The sequence below is a fragment of the Falco peregrinus genome, chromosome 3 (genome assembly GCF_023634155.1).
Source record: "Falco peregrinus isolate bFalPer1 chromosome 3, bFalPer1.pri, whole genome shotgun sequence".
In the NCBI taxonomy this organism is placed as follows: Eukaryota; Metazoa; Chordata; class Aves; order Falconiformes; family Falconidae; genus Falco; species Falco peregrinus.
Window position 1 is genome coordinate 43978204 of NC_073723.1, and position 18191 is coordinate 43996394.

The 18191-nt window shown below is 48.6% G+C and overlaps 2 protein-coding genes across 3 annotated transcripts in view; one reads left to right on the forward strand and one right to left on the reverse strand.

Moving 5' to 3' along the window:
• Positions 1-6869: 6869 nt before the first annotated feature.
• Positions 6870-7948, forward strand: CRH (corticotropin releasing hormone). The gene has a single exon (XM_005240928.3). It carries the CDS (start codon positions 6876-6878, stop codon positions 7404-7406), a length of 531 nt encoding a protein of 176 aa, XP_005240985.1. The 5' UTR covers positions 6870-6875; the 3' UTR covers positions 7407-7948.
• Positions 7949-8097: 149 nt separating this feature from the next.
• Positions 8098-18191, reverse strand: part of TRIM55 (tripartite motif containing 55) — a 39831-nt gene continuing 29737 nt past the window's right edge. For both annotated transcript variants that reach the window (XM_055800827.1, XM_027791696.2), the window contains one exon: positions 8098-10136. In XM_055800827.1, the coding sequence (XP_055656802.1) occupies positions 10017-10136 (120 nt within the window). In that variant the 3' untranslated portion in view covers positions 8098-10016. The remainder of the gene's footprint in view (positions 10137-18191) is intronic.

Genomic DNA, 18191 nt, shown 5'->3' on the forward strand with positions numbered 1-18191 from the left:
CAGATATTGAGATTGTTTTCAGAATAATGAGATTTTTGTAGAAGATTAAATTCTCAGCTCTTCTGATGTTTATTTGGGGGCTCTCAGCCCTGATGGTATAGCTGGGTGATGTCTTTAAGCTTGGAGGCTAAGATTTTTTTTTTCTTTTTTGCAACAGTTGAGGTTGTAACAGGATTCCAGGAGCAGAAGTTGTCCTTGGTATCACAAACCTTCTTTAAATTGCACTGATCATTTTCCATCTCTACTCAGTTTCAATTTCTCAGTCTTATCCTCATGTTGTATATGCTCTCACATGTGAATGTATCATGTGTCTTATAGTACCAAGGAAATCCTGGTTCATAACAAACATACACGGTGGATGTTTTGCATCTGAATGAGGGTTTAATTTTCTGCAAATTCAGACTCCCAAGATTTATCCCATTATCTTCTCCTCCAGTGGGAAAGCAGTGGGTTGGCCACTGAAAAAACATAGCCCCAGAAGTTTGCTCGAATTGCTTCTCCCTGGATGCTGGAAAATGCCACACCAGCCCAGCTGTGCTCAAATGTTTCTCTTGATTTTCATAGTGACGCTTGGATCTATCACCCTAGCAGCAAGGTTTCCCCATGCTTGTGACATGGCTGCAACTTCAGAGCTGAACGAGCTGAATATTGCTGCTGGTGCTAACGGCTGACAGCAGGCCTGCTGTTCCATGTGATGAGAGCAAGGCAGGGCCCCTGGTGTCAGCAGTGTGTTTGATGGCTGAAGCCATCACTAGCTCAGTGGCCCTTCCCACTGGGACATGCTAGCTGGACGGACAGGCTCTCATCTGCTCCTGGCCTTCTGTGGATGGTTCCTCACAGTCTCCCTGTAATACGCCTGCAAGCAGCCATCCACAGTACAGTCACAGCGTTGTGGGCTCCCCTCGGTGCCCCTCTCTCAGCGCTGAGTAAAGGGACAGCTCTGGGCTTTAGCCTCCCAGGAGCAGGAATGTGCCTGGGGAGAGGCAACGCGGGTATTCCCACCTGTCCGTCCCTGCAGGGCCACCCTGGTCTCCCCTGCCTCCCCTTGGCCAGCAGCTTGGCCCTTGTGCCTGCCTCCTGCCCTCCTCTGGCTCACACATGCCCCGGGCCCACCAGAGCCCCTACCCAGCTGCCGGTACAGGCTGTGTGGGTCCTTCTCTCTGCCACTGCAACTGAAGTGAACTTGGTCATTCCAGTGGGTTGTTCCAGATGCACGTGAGATGCAAACCCAAACCCTTGTCCTTTAGCCTGGTCTGTGCCACAGACAGACAGGCAGTCTGGATGCTCAGCTAACCAGCAAGATTTCTCTCATGGCCAAATGTACCTGGACACCCAGACTACCAGGAATACTGATCGCTCAGCACTCTCAGGGAGTGCTTGTTTGATGGATTTCCTTGTTGTTACCAATAATTGTGAGATTAGTTCCTGCAGCATTATCATTAACAGCATAGAGGGCTCACACACCTACCCATGCAGCCTTCTACAGGCCTTATTCGAGAGCAAGAATAGCAACTGACAAGTCTTGTGAGGTAAATATAAAGGTCAGCTGTTGCCTCCCTGGCTAAGGGCTGTCAGGAGGAGTGAGGCACAGCCCTTGCCGCCTGCGTGCTTCTCCCAGCCTGTGCCTGCACCTTCCCTTCACTGCTCAGAAGGAGCCAGTGAGGCTGTGAGGCCTCCAAAAGTGCTTTTTGGTGATGTCCAAGAGGGTATGGGCACAGCTCCTCTCCAGATTACACGCACTGGTGGGAATACCCCCCACCCTGCCCCCGGCATGAGGGCTTTGTGCACAGGGAAGGGGAAGGCTCTTGCCTGGGCAGAAGGTCCATGCCTGAGATTCCTAAGCAGCGTGCACTGGCCTCTGCTCAGCTGGAGGTCATGCTCTGGGAGGAAAACTGTCCCTGTAAATCCACCCGTGTGCGAGCCGCTGTGAATGGCTGTGTCCTTCCCAGACATGGTGGAACCAAGAGGATATTCCTGAGGAATTTTTCCTTCTGCTGGCACCCCTAGCCCATAAAATTGTGTCTTGTGGGCAGCCATCTGGGACTGAGAGTATGAACATCAAGTTGTGAATGAAAATAGTCCTCTGGTTGAGCTTATGAACCTGGTCTCGGAAAAACACAAGATTCACTCCTGCCTTGTACACAAATCCTTGAGGGTTGCTGGATAAATCTCTTCACCATCTCGTGTTGTTTTTCCTTATTGGAAAGTCTGGAAAATCAAAGTGCTTTCCTCTCTCTCACACAGGACTGTAGGGAAACCTGTTATAAGCTATAAGTGGAGCTCGGCTATGACGGTGAGATGTACCACAGAAAATCCCTGCGACAGGAGCATGTGACCTCCTTCCTGGGGTGAGGTCATTGAAAAATTGAAAGAGAAATTAAAACTGAATGAGGGAATTTTGAAGACTCCTGGGGTCAGAAGAAAGGGCACATAGCTGAGCTCCTTATCAGTTTTGTTCTTTGTCCTAGCCTAGAACATACTCTGTTGCACTTAATTGATTTATTTTTATAACTTACTTGAATTCAAGTTCTCTATGATTATTCTAGCAAATTCCGTCTGACGAGGAATAACAGGCAAATGTATTTTCTTCTTAAAATGACTTATCACCTTCAGGCATAGTAAGATACCCTGTTTTTTTTTTTTTCTTTTTCTCTAGATTTCCCTGGAATCCATAACCTTTATGACCATCAGATTGAGATTTCTTACTATCAGGAGTACTGGAAGGTGAGATGGAAATATAATGTATACATGTGTCAGTGTATGATTGCTGGCACCTCACAGGGGGCAAGGCAAGATGCACTGAGTTCACCTGAAATAGTCACAAATGTAGGATGGCATGTTAGAGAGCTGATCACAGGGATCAAGTAGTGATGGCGATCACATGAAGTGGTTATGCGAGGTGATGTGGTGATGTCTGCTGAATGCAACAACACCAGAAATCCTTGCTGCCTTCTGACGAAGGCTGGAGTGGTAAATGGAGTATTGTACCATGGTAGAAAGCTGATCTACATCTAGTGTGAGTTCTTCTATGTTTGTATCTGGATGTTTTCAAAAATACCTGGGGTAAGAGCCATGCCCTCAGTTTAAAATCATCCCTTCTGTGTTGGTATTTTTAGAACTGTGTGATCTCTCTGCTATGGTCAGTCAGTGAGGAAGAGATTCTTCTCGCCTCACATTAGCTATATAAAAATTCAGTGACTAGGCTAAGGTAGTTGTCTGCACTCCCTTTATAGACAAGGGAACGAGGTGAGCTTCTCCAGGAGCCTGAAGGTACTATTTTGTGATAGGATATATCATGCTCTGGGCATGCTTTTGTTTTTCATTAGCTATCTCAGAGTAGCTACAATTGCCTGAGGTGCCTGGGTTTGAGATCACTAAGGCTGGAGGGCAGGTACACCCAGCCCAAGTCAGCAGAGAGGAGATGGGCCTCACTAGCATTTTGCATTTCTAGACATTATTATGTGATTCACTGCAAAAATTACACTTGTCCCTGATGTTTGCAGAATGAATCAAGTATGAATATTTTTCTTATGTAGGGTATGCTGGTCTCAAACTATATCACTAAACATCAAACTCTAATCCAAATATACCTGATATCTGCTTTGTGTCTCTCTTTCACTCCTCTGTGGTGAGACCCCAGCATTTCTTCTGTTGCAATCTCCTTCAGGAATAATAGCTGAGATTTCACTCAGAAACTGGTGGCTCCGGACAAAGGATGTCAATGTTCCTAGGCAGTCAGTTCTGCATTTGAAGTGCTAAGGGGAGTACTTTTTGGTTTGTGTATCTATAATATTTTCTCTTCCTCATTATCAAGGCCTCCAAGTGTCTCACAGTCTTCCCTGCACTTAAACTCTTGCGAGCCCTCTCACACATCACCCAGGATCTGTGGGGAAGTGGGGTAATATGACTATGTTGGATTAGAAACAAGCATGTGTGAGGCATTGCAGACTCTGCTCAGGGCCAGGGGTCAGGAAGAAGGGGACATGAACCTGGCAGGTTGTACAGCCCTTGTGAAAATTGCAGGAGCTTTCCTAGCCCATTCTTATGCTGTATTTGCTCTCCTCAGATTTCTTCAAGGAACAAAACTGACTGCCTAAAGGAACCTAAATAATATTGTAGATGATGAAAACCACAAAATAATCTGAGCCAATTGTCACTGGCATCAATCTTTTGGAGACATGCAGCTCTGTGTCTTATTCAGATCTCACCCACGACACTAAAAAAAAATTATTTGGATCAAAATGCTTCCTTCTTTACATTTATGATCACATTATTTTAAGAGGTTTCATGTCTTTAAAAGGTATATTAAACCTAAGAATGGAGACACTGTGATAAAACCCACCCTAGAGCACATTCAGAGGATTTAATAAGTGCCTCTCATATTTTCCATCAACTGACTGAACTTACCTCCTGTGCCTTTGAACCTCTTGTTGTTCTCACTGAAAGCCATGCTGACATGCTTTAAAAGCATACAAATAGCTTCTGCTGCCACTATCTACACAATATATTCTGTTCTGTTTTTCTTGTAAGACGCATTTCAGTTCATGAATGCCTGAGCTAACACAAGTAATGTGGAGATAAATCTCTGGTATAACTACTTGTTTTTCCATTTGTTTCTTTATGATGCACAAGATCTGATTCCTTGGCACTTCACCAACAGCATGCGAGGCTGGAGGTAGGTATAACAAAATTTGAAGTGTATAGCATTCCTAAGGAGATGCCCAGAATTGGGCTGTGGCCAACCTCATATATTAAGTTGTTTGAACTTTGTTATTTAATTAAGGAAATGGATTTCAGATTCAACACTGATTTAGCATCGACAGCATATGACCACCTTCTGTGGTCTGTTGCAACTCCTCGCTATGATGGGAGACATGCAAGTGCATGACACCAAGCATTTACAGTCTAGGAAGGATAAACCCAGTAGATTTTCTGTAACATTTTCCAATTTAAAGGGATGTACATGATTGATGTTGCAACTGAGGCAGTAGAGAAGCAGGACCGAGATGCAGCGGCAAAGACGATGGGACGCAGAAAGTGAAGAACACAGATTATGTATAGAATGGGCAGCGGGCAGGAGCTGTTTCTGTAGGCAGCGCTACCTCCTGGAAGAGAAGATCGGAAGGTAAGCAACCCAGCTGGAGACGTTGGTGGAATAGCGTCTGGAGCCTGAAGACCTTATGGAGACAGGAGAGCACTTCAAAGGGAGTTCAAGGTGGGATTAGGATGGCCTGGAGGCTAGGGCCTTAGCTGGGAGAGCAAATAGGGAAGCACGTGGCAGTGGGGTTGACGAGGTGGGGAAGATCAGCTGGCGGAGCCGCGAAGGGAAGAGCGAGCAGCTGCTACCGCCACGCCAGCAGCGGCAGGACAGGGGAGAGCGGCGAGGGGCAGAACGAGGGAGCGGGAGCCGGCAGCGCGGAGGCAGGGCCGGGGCGAGAAGGCGGCGGTGCCGGAGGTGGCAGGAGCGGAGGAGCGGGCGGAGCGGTGCCCGGGCTGCGGTCCCGGTCCCGGCAGATGCTCCCGGGGCGGCCCCGGAGGTGGCGGCTCCCCCAGCCCTCCCCACGGCCTCCGGGGGCTTCCCGCCCCTCTCCCGCTGGCGGGGCCCCGAGCAGCCCGTGCGACGTGCGGGTCCCCCCTGCGCCCGCCCCTGCCCTACCCCGCGGGGCTCGGCTGCGTGCCTGCCCGCTTTGCAGGGGGAAGCGCTGCCCCGGCCTGGTTCCACGCAAAACCCGCGCCCCGCGGAGCCTCCCGCGCCGGCCGCCCCGTGCGGGCGCGCCCGGGGGCGGCGCGGTGCCGGGGACCCCGGGGGTGGGGGCAGGAGACCGCCGGGGCAGCAGCCCTGGTCCCGGGCGGGCCGCGTCCCTCCCCGCGCGCCGGCCCGCCGGTGGAAAGTTTCCCCGGAGTGACCTCTGATAGTACGCGCCCGCCTGGAAATCTCATTCAAGTATTTTTGTCAATGGGGTGGGGGTGGGGGGGGCACCCTGCTCCCCGGCCCCCGGCCCGGCTGACGTCACTGCAGAGGCGATAAATATCTGTTGATATAATTGGACGTGAGATTTGGGGTTGCGATAGCGAAACTCGGCCCATCGCCGCTCCGACGGGCCCCCATGATTTATTCAGCAGTGGATCGGGGCACGCAATCGGGCTGTCAGGAGAGCGTCAGCTTATTAGGCAAGTTCTGCGTGATTCCAGGAGAGGGTCTAAGCTATAAAAATCCCGCGCCCCGGCTCTGATTAGGACCAAATCTGATCCCAAGTTCGCCAGGAGCCGGCTCCGAGGCAGACCGAGAGGAAGGGACGCCGAGCACCGCCGAGTCCCGCCGCCTGCCCTGCCCTGCCCTGCCGCCGCCGCCCCGGGTAGGTGCGGGGCCGCGCCCGGGTGCGGAGCAGGCTGCGCTGCGCTGCGCTGCGGGGGGCTGAGCACGGCGTCCCGCGGGAGGCGGGGAGCTCCCCCGGCCGGGCAGGGAGCGGGGAGGCGCGGGGAGCCGGGTGCTCGCACCCCGCGGCTCCTGGGGAGAGCCGCCCCGCCGCAGGCACCCCACGCTCCCCCCTCCGCCTCGGGTGCGTGAAGGGGCGCGGGTCCGCGCACACGCCTTGACTCTGTCCGCAGGCGCGCAGCCCAGCCGGGTGCCCCGGGGCTGTTCCGCGGGGGGCGGCCGCCTCGACGGCGGGGGACGGCCGGGCCGGGGCTGAGCGCGGCCGGGCCGCGGTGTGCGGGGCGCGGAGGGGCGCGGAGCGGCGCGTTTCAGCACCGGGACAGCGGCGGCGGGGGGCGCCCCTCCCGCGGCCCCGCGATGCCCTCCCCGCCGCCGCGGCTCGGCTGTGTAACCCCCCCTCCCCGGCCCCCGTCTGCCCCCGCAGGTCTGGGCCCCGACCATGAAGATCCCGCTGCTGGTCTCCACGGGAATCCTGCTGGTCGCCCTCCTGCCCTGCCAGGAGTGCAGAGCTCTCAGCAAGAGCCCGGCAGCTGCCCACGGGGCTCTGCGCCAGCCAGATTTCTTCCAGCAGCAGCAGCAGCAACAGCAGCAGCAGCAAACTCTGCCCGTCCTGCTCCGCATGGGAGAAGAGTATTTCCTGCGCCTGGGCAACCTCAACAAGAGACCCGTCGGCTCTTTCTCCGCCTCTTCCAGCAGCACCAGCCACCTACATCCCGAAGCCTCCGCCAGCAACTTTTTCGGGGCGGCGGTGCAACAGCTGCAGCAGCTGCCCGAGCGCTCTCTGGGGAGCCCTGAGGAGGGCGAAACCGAGGGCGAGGCCGTGGAGAGGGAGAAGCGGTCCGAGGAGCCCCCTATTTCTCTGGATCTGACTTTCCACCTCCTGAGAGAAGTCTTGGAGATGGCCCGAGCCGAGCAGTTAGCGCAGCAAGCTCATAGCAACAGGAAACTGATGGAGATAATCGGGAAATGAAACGGCCCCTCCCCGCCTTGCCAAAGAGATTCCGCAGTTAGCACAAGAATAATTACACCGTCCGATGTACCATAGTGCTGCTCTGATGTCATCTCTTTATTTTTATATAGCTTTAAACCTAGAAGGGTGTACTCCGAACAGCTTCTGTCCCTTGACTAGCATGCACAACCGTGTACCAAGTGCAGAAACACGAGTGTCGTTGGTAACCTCCCTTACCTTTATTTATTTCTCCATTTCCCAGTTATTCTAGTGCCATCGCTACGTAGGGATGTGTGAGCATTGGAAGAAATGGTGCCCAGAAGACAGATAACTTTTCTGCTGGGGGCAGGGAGGTGGGAGGGGGAATCTCTGTAAGCTACTTTAAACCCACTTTTTTCCTGTAAACATTTTCACAATAAAACATCTTTTCAGCGCTCGGTCGATTTGGTTGTGTAAGAGAATGTTTAATATTTATATTTTTAATAAAAGCTGCAAAGTAAAGATGGCTTGATAGACTTTCTTGCCGAGACGCCTGAGGGCTGCCCCGCCTCCCTCAGCGCTTACCGGGCCGGGGGGCACCCACGGCCACGGCCACCCAGAGCCGCAGGGAGCCCTCCCCCCGCCCCCCCTCCCCCCCCCCCCCCCCCTTCCCCCCGGGGAGGTGTCCCCCGGCGCCGCGAAGCCCCGTCCGCAGCAGGGGCTGCCCCACGCCGCCGCCCTCGGCACAGGCTGCGCCCGGGAGCTGGGGACGGGGCGGGGGGAGCGGGCGGCCGGTCGGTCGCCCCCAGCCCTGCCGGCTCCCAGCGCAGCAGCACCCTGCGGGGGCTCCCCGGCTCCTGCCGCTGCGGCCGCGGCCGGGCAGCCTCCTCCCGCCGGAGCGCCGCGATGGGAAACGGGCGAGACGCTCCCGCGTCTCTTCTGTGTTTTCTTCCCAGCTCTGCTCACCCGCCCGCACCCCAAACGGGCAGCTCCCCCCGCTTCGTCTTCCCCCGTCCCGGAGGCCGCGCCCGACCCGGGTCCCTCCCGGGGTCGCTGGGGAGGCGTCGGTGGGCGTGGAGAAACTTCCCAGAAGGAACTGGGGGAAATTCTCCAGGACGACCGGGAGAAAATAGGAAATCCCTCACCTCAAACCAAATCCCAGGGAAAAGCTGTTCCAGCAGCCGGAGGCGATGCGGTGGCAGCGGCGGTGCAGAGGAGCACTCGCTCTGGCCTGTGCGAGCCTGAAAGCTTCGCGCCGAGCTCGCCCGTGCAGCCCTCCAAAACTGCGCCGGCGGGAGCATTTTCCAGGGGAAACGGATACAGGTGAGGCGAGGGGTGACAGCCCTGTAGTGAGGGGTGGTCAGGAGTGGGGCTGACCCCTCGCAGCCTGCTAACCAGGTGCTGCGCTGCTTCTGCACGGCCAGCTCACAGGTCCTGCTGGGGTGCAGCACAGCCCCACGGCCCGGCACAGCCCGCTGCCAAAATGGTGTGGTCAGGGCCTCTGGCTCAGATCTCGGGGAAGGATCCACACTTAACCCTAGTGCAGAGCTTGACACCTGGTCCCCTATGGCACCGAGCACTCCCAGTGACCTGCCAAGCTCTCAAACACTACTGAGTGCTGACACCCTGTCCCCAGTGACAAAACTTGCAGAGTGTCATCTGCGGTACAACTTGTGGAGCTTCTTTTAAGACATAAATTTGATTTCATTAGACGGCTCAACATCTGCATGAACACAGAACAGGACATTCAGCATTTGCCTTTTCTGCAGTGCACCACGGGGCCTTCAAATTAAACCTTGAATGAATACCATCCCAGGGCATTCTGCTTTCATGCAAGAACATGCCCTTTTTCCTACACATGTGGGTGACTGAGAAGACAATAGACACAGATTACAGCTGGACAGACGTGAGCAGCACTCCAGCATCTGCCCCACACGGTCAGTGCTTCCAGCGTGTGCATCTTCCTCACCCCTGCTGTTGGGCACCTTCCCTACAAATAATCTGTTTATGTGAATGTCATCTGTTGTGGCTTAGGAGGAAGGGCAAGCACAAAGGAAGAAATGGCAGCTTCCCTCTCCCCTCCTGTGTTCATCCTCTGCAGCTAAGGAGGCACTGGTGCTATGGGGACTACAAGGGACTGCAGGGAGTTGCTTAGACACAGCCCTGACTTGGGGCTGCCAAGGGTGCGATAGTGTCACTGAAGTCACCAGCACGGACAAGCGGTGACGCAGGAGGGTACTGAGGAGAAATGCTGTTTTGGCAAAGGATGCTACCAGTGAATATCATACCAGCATTTTAGCTAACAACATTGGTGAAGCATTTACACCTACACAAGGACGTGCCAAAAAGTAACAAAACACTAGCAGTGCTCAGCCTACAGCTGTAGTGATGCTATTTTCCCCTTGGAAACAAGAAATTATTGGAAAACACTCTGACTACAAGACAGTATAGTAATTTGTCCTCATGCTCCCACCCCTCTCAGGACTGTCGTCTCAAGGGCTGGGTACGATGTGGAGGTCAGCTGAGTTCCTGGGAACAAAGCCTGCTTGGATGTCCCTTTCCAGGCCAGTTTCTTTGTTGAATGCAGCCAGGCTGCCTGCGCTCATGGTCCCTCCCAGGAGAAGCATGCCAGAAGCCAGCCAGAGTGAGTCATCATTCATTCAGTGAGTTCAACCAGGAGAAGGAGAAGACATGACGAGCCGGCTCGTCACCCCTCTCGTTGCTCACAAGAGTTTCCTCCACTCGTCCTTGAGGGGTTGGTTCAGAACCAGTCTGTAAAGGAAGGAGAGGTTGACAAATGGAAGAGGAAAAGATGAACTGCATTAAAATCCTTAAGATTTCACAACACGCAGAAAACCAGAATGAAGTGGGAAAGAGGGGAAAAGGCAGGGAGCATGGCAATTTGGGGAGGCCAGCCAGACTTCTAACGCCAGAGAAGCTGGAGGGACTTTTGCCATGGACAAGGGCAGAGGAAGGAGCATGTCAGGTGAGCGTGTCGCATCTGTGCAAAGGGCTTAGTCCTGATTTGGACCTCTGGAATATTACTGCACTGAAGGTGATAACTGCCTGTTTAGAAGCAATCCTGAGCCAGCTTGGCTTGTGTAGCTGGGCCTCCAGATTGATGCAGACCAATGCCAAAAGTTATTGTCAGTGCATTGCCACTCAAAATGATACTTGTTCTGCTGTCATGAAATCTGCCTTGGATGTTTGGTGGTGGTGTGTTTTTTTTTTTTTTCTTTAAAGCCTTTTGATATTTATTTCACTTCAATTTCACTCAGCCCAGGAACAGGAAATAAATAATACAGAGATAAAGCTTCTGCTTATATCCCAGGCTAAACTCTGCTTTTGTTTCCACAGATATCCTATACTTACTGTAAAAAAAGGAATCTGGACATGATATGCTGTAGCTGCTAATTACAGGAATTATTACTATTTTAAAATTAGCTGAATATTTAACAGACCAGTATAATATGTAGAAATATTTTACTAGCTCCAGTGTTTTCAGATCCCTTTGCCAGAGAATGAAGATTGGCTTTGTGTTAGTATCAGAAATCCTATAAAAGATAAAATATATAAAAATGTGCAGTTTGGTAGTTGAGGGATGCCTCGTGTCTTCATCACTAAACCCACAATTTAACTTGCAATATACGGGATTATTTTTTCCCCTCTATGTTCCTAGATATGCCACATACATTATTGTACAATCTTAAAATCAAAATAGTCATACTCCCAACCTTCTCTGTGCAGGATTTCACCTTACTTTGGGAACTTCAGCATGATCTCAGGAGAATTATTTGGTGTCAAGGTACTACTGACAGAGGGAAAACAATAGAGGTGTCTTCTGAATTTTAATGTCTCTATCATTTATAGCATTGTCCTAAAATGGAAAGTTACCAAAGCAGTGATGCTAACACACATATCCAGAAACAAACAATGACACAGGGATGCTTGTGAGGAACTGAAGCATGGGGTTGATGATTTTCCTAAGCATTTTTGTAAGCGCTTAATGCTAAAGTGTACCACAGGAGTTAGTAAGAACTAATGGTATGTTAAGCATAAATTTGCTACTGGGCTTCATTCCAGTTACTACCTATTTAAGTGTCGTGACTCCAACAAACAAGACAGCATGGAGGTATGAAAAAAGTAGCTCCCTAATTCTTTATTTATATCTAATTAGAGTTTGTAGCTCCTTTTTTAGACCCAGATCCTCAGTTGCTCTAGACTGGAACAGCCCTACTTGTTCCAGTGAAATACTATCTGAGAACAGGCTATAACATTTTAAATGTGGACTGTTCTTTGACTTAGATTCATATTTTCAAAGCAAGGCACTCACTGCTACTCATTGCAGAATACAGGTCTCAGAAAGGATTTTATGGACAAGGATCTTGCAGGAGAATATAACTTTTGCTTCTTAACTTTACCATTTACTTTAATGAGAGCACAAGCACGGTGAAAAATCTGGGAGAAACAGGTGCCTCCTTGAACACAAAAGTCCATTTTCAGCAGTGCTGGTGAGAAGGGTCATCTCCCAGGCTTATGCAAAAGTATTGTAAAGAACTGGGCCCACAGGGCCAGATCTTCAGCTGAAAAGGCAGGTAGCTAATTGAGTCCCGATTATAGAAGACCTGCCTCTCAGCCGTGGAAAGTGCTGAGTGCAAACTATTCAGCCTGATTATAGAAGTCACGTATCAGCAGTAAATACATGGCTAGACTTTTTTGAGTTGTAAGGGTTTCTGCACTCTCTTGATCTTGGTAGACACAGAAGCGTAGGTGGTTTATTAGTCTTCTGTGATGTTGAAAATTTTGCCCTTCATTTTTGGAAGGACAACTGGAGTGCCTGGACTAGCTAAAAGTAATTTTGAAATTGGTTGTGCAATTTTGTGCACCAGTCCCTCAGCAGTGTGTGTAAGCAGGCATGGGACAGCCCTCCTCACTTCTCACCTTGCATAAGACTGGCAAGAGGTTTAAAAAATTATTTTTTGCATTCTTATTTTTTTACCTAAAATCATACTCATACCTTGCCGTTTCTTTTCCTGTGCAAGACAGGCTTCCTTTATCTATTCCACTTGCTATTCCAACCAGCCACTACCCAGAAATATACATTAAACCAAAGTTAACTTGGAAGGGAAGAACTACCTAAGCAGCTTGTGTCTTAGGATTTGGACCTAACACGTTGGAAGGAAAAAACCACAACGTAATGACTTAGACTGGCAAGGTGACTGCATTACCTTGTTAACCAACACTGCTGGTACTGCATTTCAAACAAAACAATCTTTGTCTGCATCGCTGCCAAAACTGCATTTCATAATGTGTTAACTCCTTCATATTCTGCTGTGATGACATCGTCCTGTGTCAGCAAAACAATGTTGGAGCTCCAACATATTCCCACTGGGTTTGGCTGGATGAAGCATTTAGTTCCCGCACCTCACTGGATTCAGCAGGCTGCCAGTCTGCAATACCTCGATGTGCCTTTCCAAGAGCAATCATTTGCCATCACACCCAGCCAGGAGTGAAGCAAGCACAAAACTGGCAATAGGGCCATTCCTGGGCATTTAGACTTGTGTTTTCACACCTGACACTTGTATTTGTTCTCTGAGTCATACAGTGACTGAGGTACGCTATCCTCATGTGAGGTGAGAGACCATCAAAAGGTGTCAGGAGAAACTCTGTTCATGCTATTAAGTCTGTTCCACCCTTTAAACAGCAGCCCACACAACTTAGTTATACAGTGTGCTGTGATTGTCTAAGACAAAGATTTCAGCTGTAGACTTTCACAGAAAACAACTTTTTTGAACCAAGGGGTGATTCTGAAAGGCAGAAAGCAGAAGCGGGTGTTGTCAGGTCAATGGGATCTGGGCATCTGACCCTTTTTAGGCCCTTGCAATCTCACCCCAGATCACTTCGCTGTCCCTGTTACCGCAGCCCTACTCTGCTGCCAGAGAAAAGCTTTCTGCTGAGCAGGGCACAGCCCTTGCCACATGCCTTTCAGACGGTTCAGATTCAACACTTCATTGTGTCTATCCATTGCTATTAGGTAACTGTTGTCAAGCTTCTACACAAGCTTTATCTTAGTCTTGGAGATCTCATGGGTAGGGCTTGTTTTTCACATTACCTGGAATAACAAGTCCCAACCCTTGATTTGGGTCCCTAACACTAATAAAGAATAACTAAAGTGTTTATCTCAGATTACATTAATCACATTAGGCCAATGCTGAGAGAGTGCTGAATACTTACACTTTGATTTATGTTTTCCCCTGTGGTGTCGAGTGACATCAGATGATGCCTTCAATAAGCACCAGGAATTTTCACCAGGCCAGCTCATGAAGCAGGGAGGGAAGCACACCCTGCATGACTGATGGTTGGATTTGTTTTTCCCATAAGTAAAGTCCAGGCTGGAGTTCACACGCCAATTCTTTGGAGGTGCTGAGTAACCACAACTCCCACTGAGCAACATTCAGCACTCCTCAGCATCTGGCAGGCCAGAATTTGCATGAATAAACAGTATAAGGATCTCAGAGTTTAACCTGATGAGTTGTATCAAAGTTGCAGGTCTTCAGCGTCTTTCAACATTTGCTACCTTAACCAAAGCACTATTTAAATCTGTGTAAGGTTCTTGTCAAGGGTGTGGAGGGGAGGAAAGGGGTGAGTGGGATGGCTTTGTCATAACGTTTTCCTTTATTAATGCCCGTCAGTCATCCTGTCTATGCTGGGGCAAAATAGGCAGTCAAGGCCTTCTAGGTATTTGAAACACAGTGAAGACTACACATTGTTTTCTGCTGTACCACCACTAATCTCCATAGCCTTTAGGTACAAAGACTGCGATCCATATTACCAAACTTGAGTCATCCAGAAATGAGATATCCACTCAAGCAAATTGTATTCATCCCCTCTAATAGGAATGATTAGAGAAAGGCACAACCAGAGGGTGATTTATCCCATCCTAAAAGAAGTGTCTGTAGGGGGGGTTGCCCTCTGGAGGTACCTGTTTCTTTCTACTCTAGAGATGCTGTTGGTGGCTGGATTAGACTAGATCTGGCTTTTAGGTAATTACACAAGAAAGATTCCAGCCAAATACTTCGGGATATCAGAAAACTACTTGATAGGAATTGAGAACTTTGACTGCACTATTACTTTTACAAGATCAGTAACTCTTACGTTTAGGAAGTGGGGAGGAAAGGTGAAGGGTCTTCATAGTCTTCTTTAATTTGGTTTTTGTTTTGGCAATTTTTTGCTTATTTTGATGACTTCTGATAAGGTAGGATCTGGACGAACCGTTATTATAATGTCTGTCTCAGAGGTTTTATCACACCAGCTTGCAAGGAGATGTGACAAATAAGAGAAATGAAGACTGAAATGGTCATTTCTTCCAGGGCTGTAGATCACGCAGTAGTGTATTTTATCTGGATTGAGCATAAGTAAATGATCACAACGTTTTGTAATTAATCAGAAAACAAAAATGATTGCTGGTTTTATGCCGGCCACAGGAGACTAGATAATACTTTTGCCGGCAAAGCAAAAATGACCTCTTCACATTTTTTGAACAATGTTTTTGAACAATGAAAATGTAATTCTACCGAGTGATTTTGTAATAATTGAACACTTTGGATCACATGAGTATGTTATTTCTGACCTGTTGCTGAGTTCTCCAAAACTATATTTACCATCTCATGGAGTCATGGTGTCAGTTCTGACCAAATTAATTAGAAAGGTCTAGATTTACAGTGAAATGAGCGAGAAAAGAATGCATGTGGCTTATTAGAAATCAGTTTGCTCTACTATAGGGGGTTATTTCTTACAACTATGCAGAGGGGTGGGATGGTTGATTACAACCTATATGAATGTCTTCTGGAGCAACAATGCTAACCAAAGTAGGTCTTGCCCCTTGGCTCCTCATTCGCCTCTTCCAGCTCTGCCTCCATGGTTTGCTGTCCATTTGCTTTGCTGCAGCTGTTTGCAGGGCTGTGCTAAGAATGGGAATGTCACTGGAATGACATCAATTTTTTGTTGTTTCTGCAGGTGAAGGAAGGTAAACCTGGACCATTTGAATGATTTGATTTCAACACAGCCCAACAAACAGCTGACTCAGCACAAATGCCATGTGAGTGGTGGCATCTGGGATCGGGGCAGGAATAAGAAGCAGGGCCATTTGGCAAGAAACTCCTAAATCACCTTTGCTGCCAGAGAAAAAAATGGATCTACACCCTTAGAGGCATGTGAACTACCCAATCCCTTTGCTGCCTCCTGTTGATCCAGTAGGAGAGCAAGAGTGTGAATTTGTCGGAAAATGAGGGTCTTAGAGAGAGAAGCAGTGAAAATACAAGCTTCTTGCTTCTACAGTTTCTGTTGCTTCAGAAAATGAGTGAGAAATTAAAGATAATTCCCATATTTTAGCTGGTTTGTTTGGAAACAACCCCTAGTGTTGACAAGAACAGGCATGATTAAAAAATGCTAGCTGGTCGCAAAGCAATCACAAAATCTGTAGGCTATGTTTGTCTGCCTCAAATGTCAAGTGTTACACTTCTGGCACTCAGCACTTCCAGTCAGCAGAAACAAAGGGAGCACAACAGGTTATTTTTAAATAGTTTAAACTTTAGCTCAAGCATTTTGTTTTCATATTTTTATGCAGTCTAGCTCCTTCAGTGTAACACCTGGCAGCTGTCACATGTATCACAACAATATTGTTTCAAGCTAAGAGGCTGCTTATTTTGTATGGATCTTTTCTATTTTAATAGTGGGAAACAACAAAATATTCTCTAAAATAATTGCTACGATTACCTGCCACAGAAATACATATGTTAGCAGACAAAATAATATGCGCAGACAAGCTCCATCAGCCACAGGACTAGATATGTCACTCTCTTAACAGTGGTCAGCAATGAATTTGAAAAGCCCGTTGGGAGGAAATGTCTTCCTTCAATAGATTTTCATTATATTACAATTAACATTATGTGGATAATGTCTAATGCAATGTCTCTTACATAACGACCTGAAAGAGACCAAATATATTTCAGAAGAAAACAGCCTGGCTAGCTTATTTTGGTATAGGATCCACACATCTCCCATGGGATATGGAGGTCCAGACACTTGAACCAGTGGTAGAAGCAGTTTTACAGAACGGTGTGAGAGAGCAGCTTTCTTCTAACTGTTACTCGGGACAAAGGAAATACAATTCCCTTGTTTATGTCACCTAATTTTTCCATGACTTGAATAAAAAAGCCAGAAATAACATACTTGTGTATGCCGCACTGCCGCACGTCACTGCAAAAAACCCCCACAACTTTTTGTTGAGAGCGATTAATTACAGATGTGCAGTAAACCTAGTCCTACAGATATGCATAAAACCTAGTCCTGCCGCTGTCCAGGAAAATGAGGGAAACCCAAGAGGAGAGTCTTACACACACATGATTGCTCAGGCTGCATCACCAGAACAGTTTTTCCTGGATCTATCCACACATCATTCTCTGATCCTCTTGGAGTGAAGTTTTTGAGGACCTCCTGATCCATCAGCCATCTATCATTTTTGTGCCCTTCCAGCCCTGCTGAAGAACTGTCTAGCAAAGGAGGGATCATCTTGAGAGGCTGTAGGAGTAAGTGGTATGCACTGGCCACCAGTGCCACCACTACTCACAGCTACCAGTTCTTCCTTTTTCCTCCTACTGCTGCTTCATTGGACAAGTAGATGTGGCTTCAGATTAAGCTAAATGTGAGGTGAAGGCTTTCCAAGAACTCCTCTGTGGCAGTAACCCATCCAATCCATGTCAGAGAAAAAATATTAGCTTTCAGGGAAACACAGCCAAACCTAGTAATGGTTTAACATTGTGTCTGTCTCTGTCAGGTAGTCTTTCCTTTGAGTAATATGAACTGTTGTATATGAAAGCTTTTTCTTCCTCTGCAAATGGTGCTTTTGTAAATCTAGTGAATGAGACAGAGCACCAGTTCAGATTGTGACTCACCATGGAGCTCCATTCACGGGATCAGGTAACGGAGCCAGCATAGCTGTGAGGTGATGTGGACACAGCAAGCTTTGAGGTTGGAGCACTGCTTACATTGCGAGTAACTGACTGACTGGGTCTGCATGTATGCAGGGGGTGGTATAAGTGAGCTGTGGACACAGCACACCTTCTCTGAGAGACAAAACCACACTGATGGAGATGCAAGAAGAAAAGCTGGAACGTCAGCTAAAGCAACCAGTTACCATTCTTCAAAGCCACCACATTACAGAAAAAACAAAGTCTTGCCCACAGTTAAAACATTTTTTGCCTCATCACCTGTTGCTCCTGCTCCTTTCCCTTTGTGTGCTCGTTTGTCCCCGTCTTCAGTTGCTTGAATCTTCTCCTTACTACAACCACAGCAACTGAAGCTGGTAGCCAAGACTTGACTCTACTCCAACACCACATTGTTCAGTGAGCAGCACCGTGACTTCCTTGACAGAACCTGTCCTGTCACACCTCACATTGTAATCTCTGCTTGCCCATTAGTGATGCTGGCTTGCTTTACAGCACTTGGCCAGCTGATGTGCAAGATATTAAATCAAGCTCCCTTCTGCCCATCTCACACTGTTCCCAGGTGAAGTCCAAGGAAGCTGTGATAAATGCTCTTGAAGCCTTGGATTCAGAGATGGTTATTGACCAAGTTATTATGGAATATAGAGCATAGATCACGGGCAACTGTCACCAGAGACAAGCTTGCAACTGACCTGCACCTGGGCAGACACCAGCCCCATTTTTTAAAAAAATAAATCTATTTATTTTTATAAAATTTAATTATGAAATTGTGCATAAATATAAAAATCAATGTACTTTAAAAAATAGGTCTGGTGCCAGACGT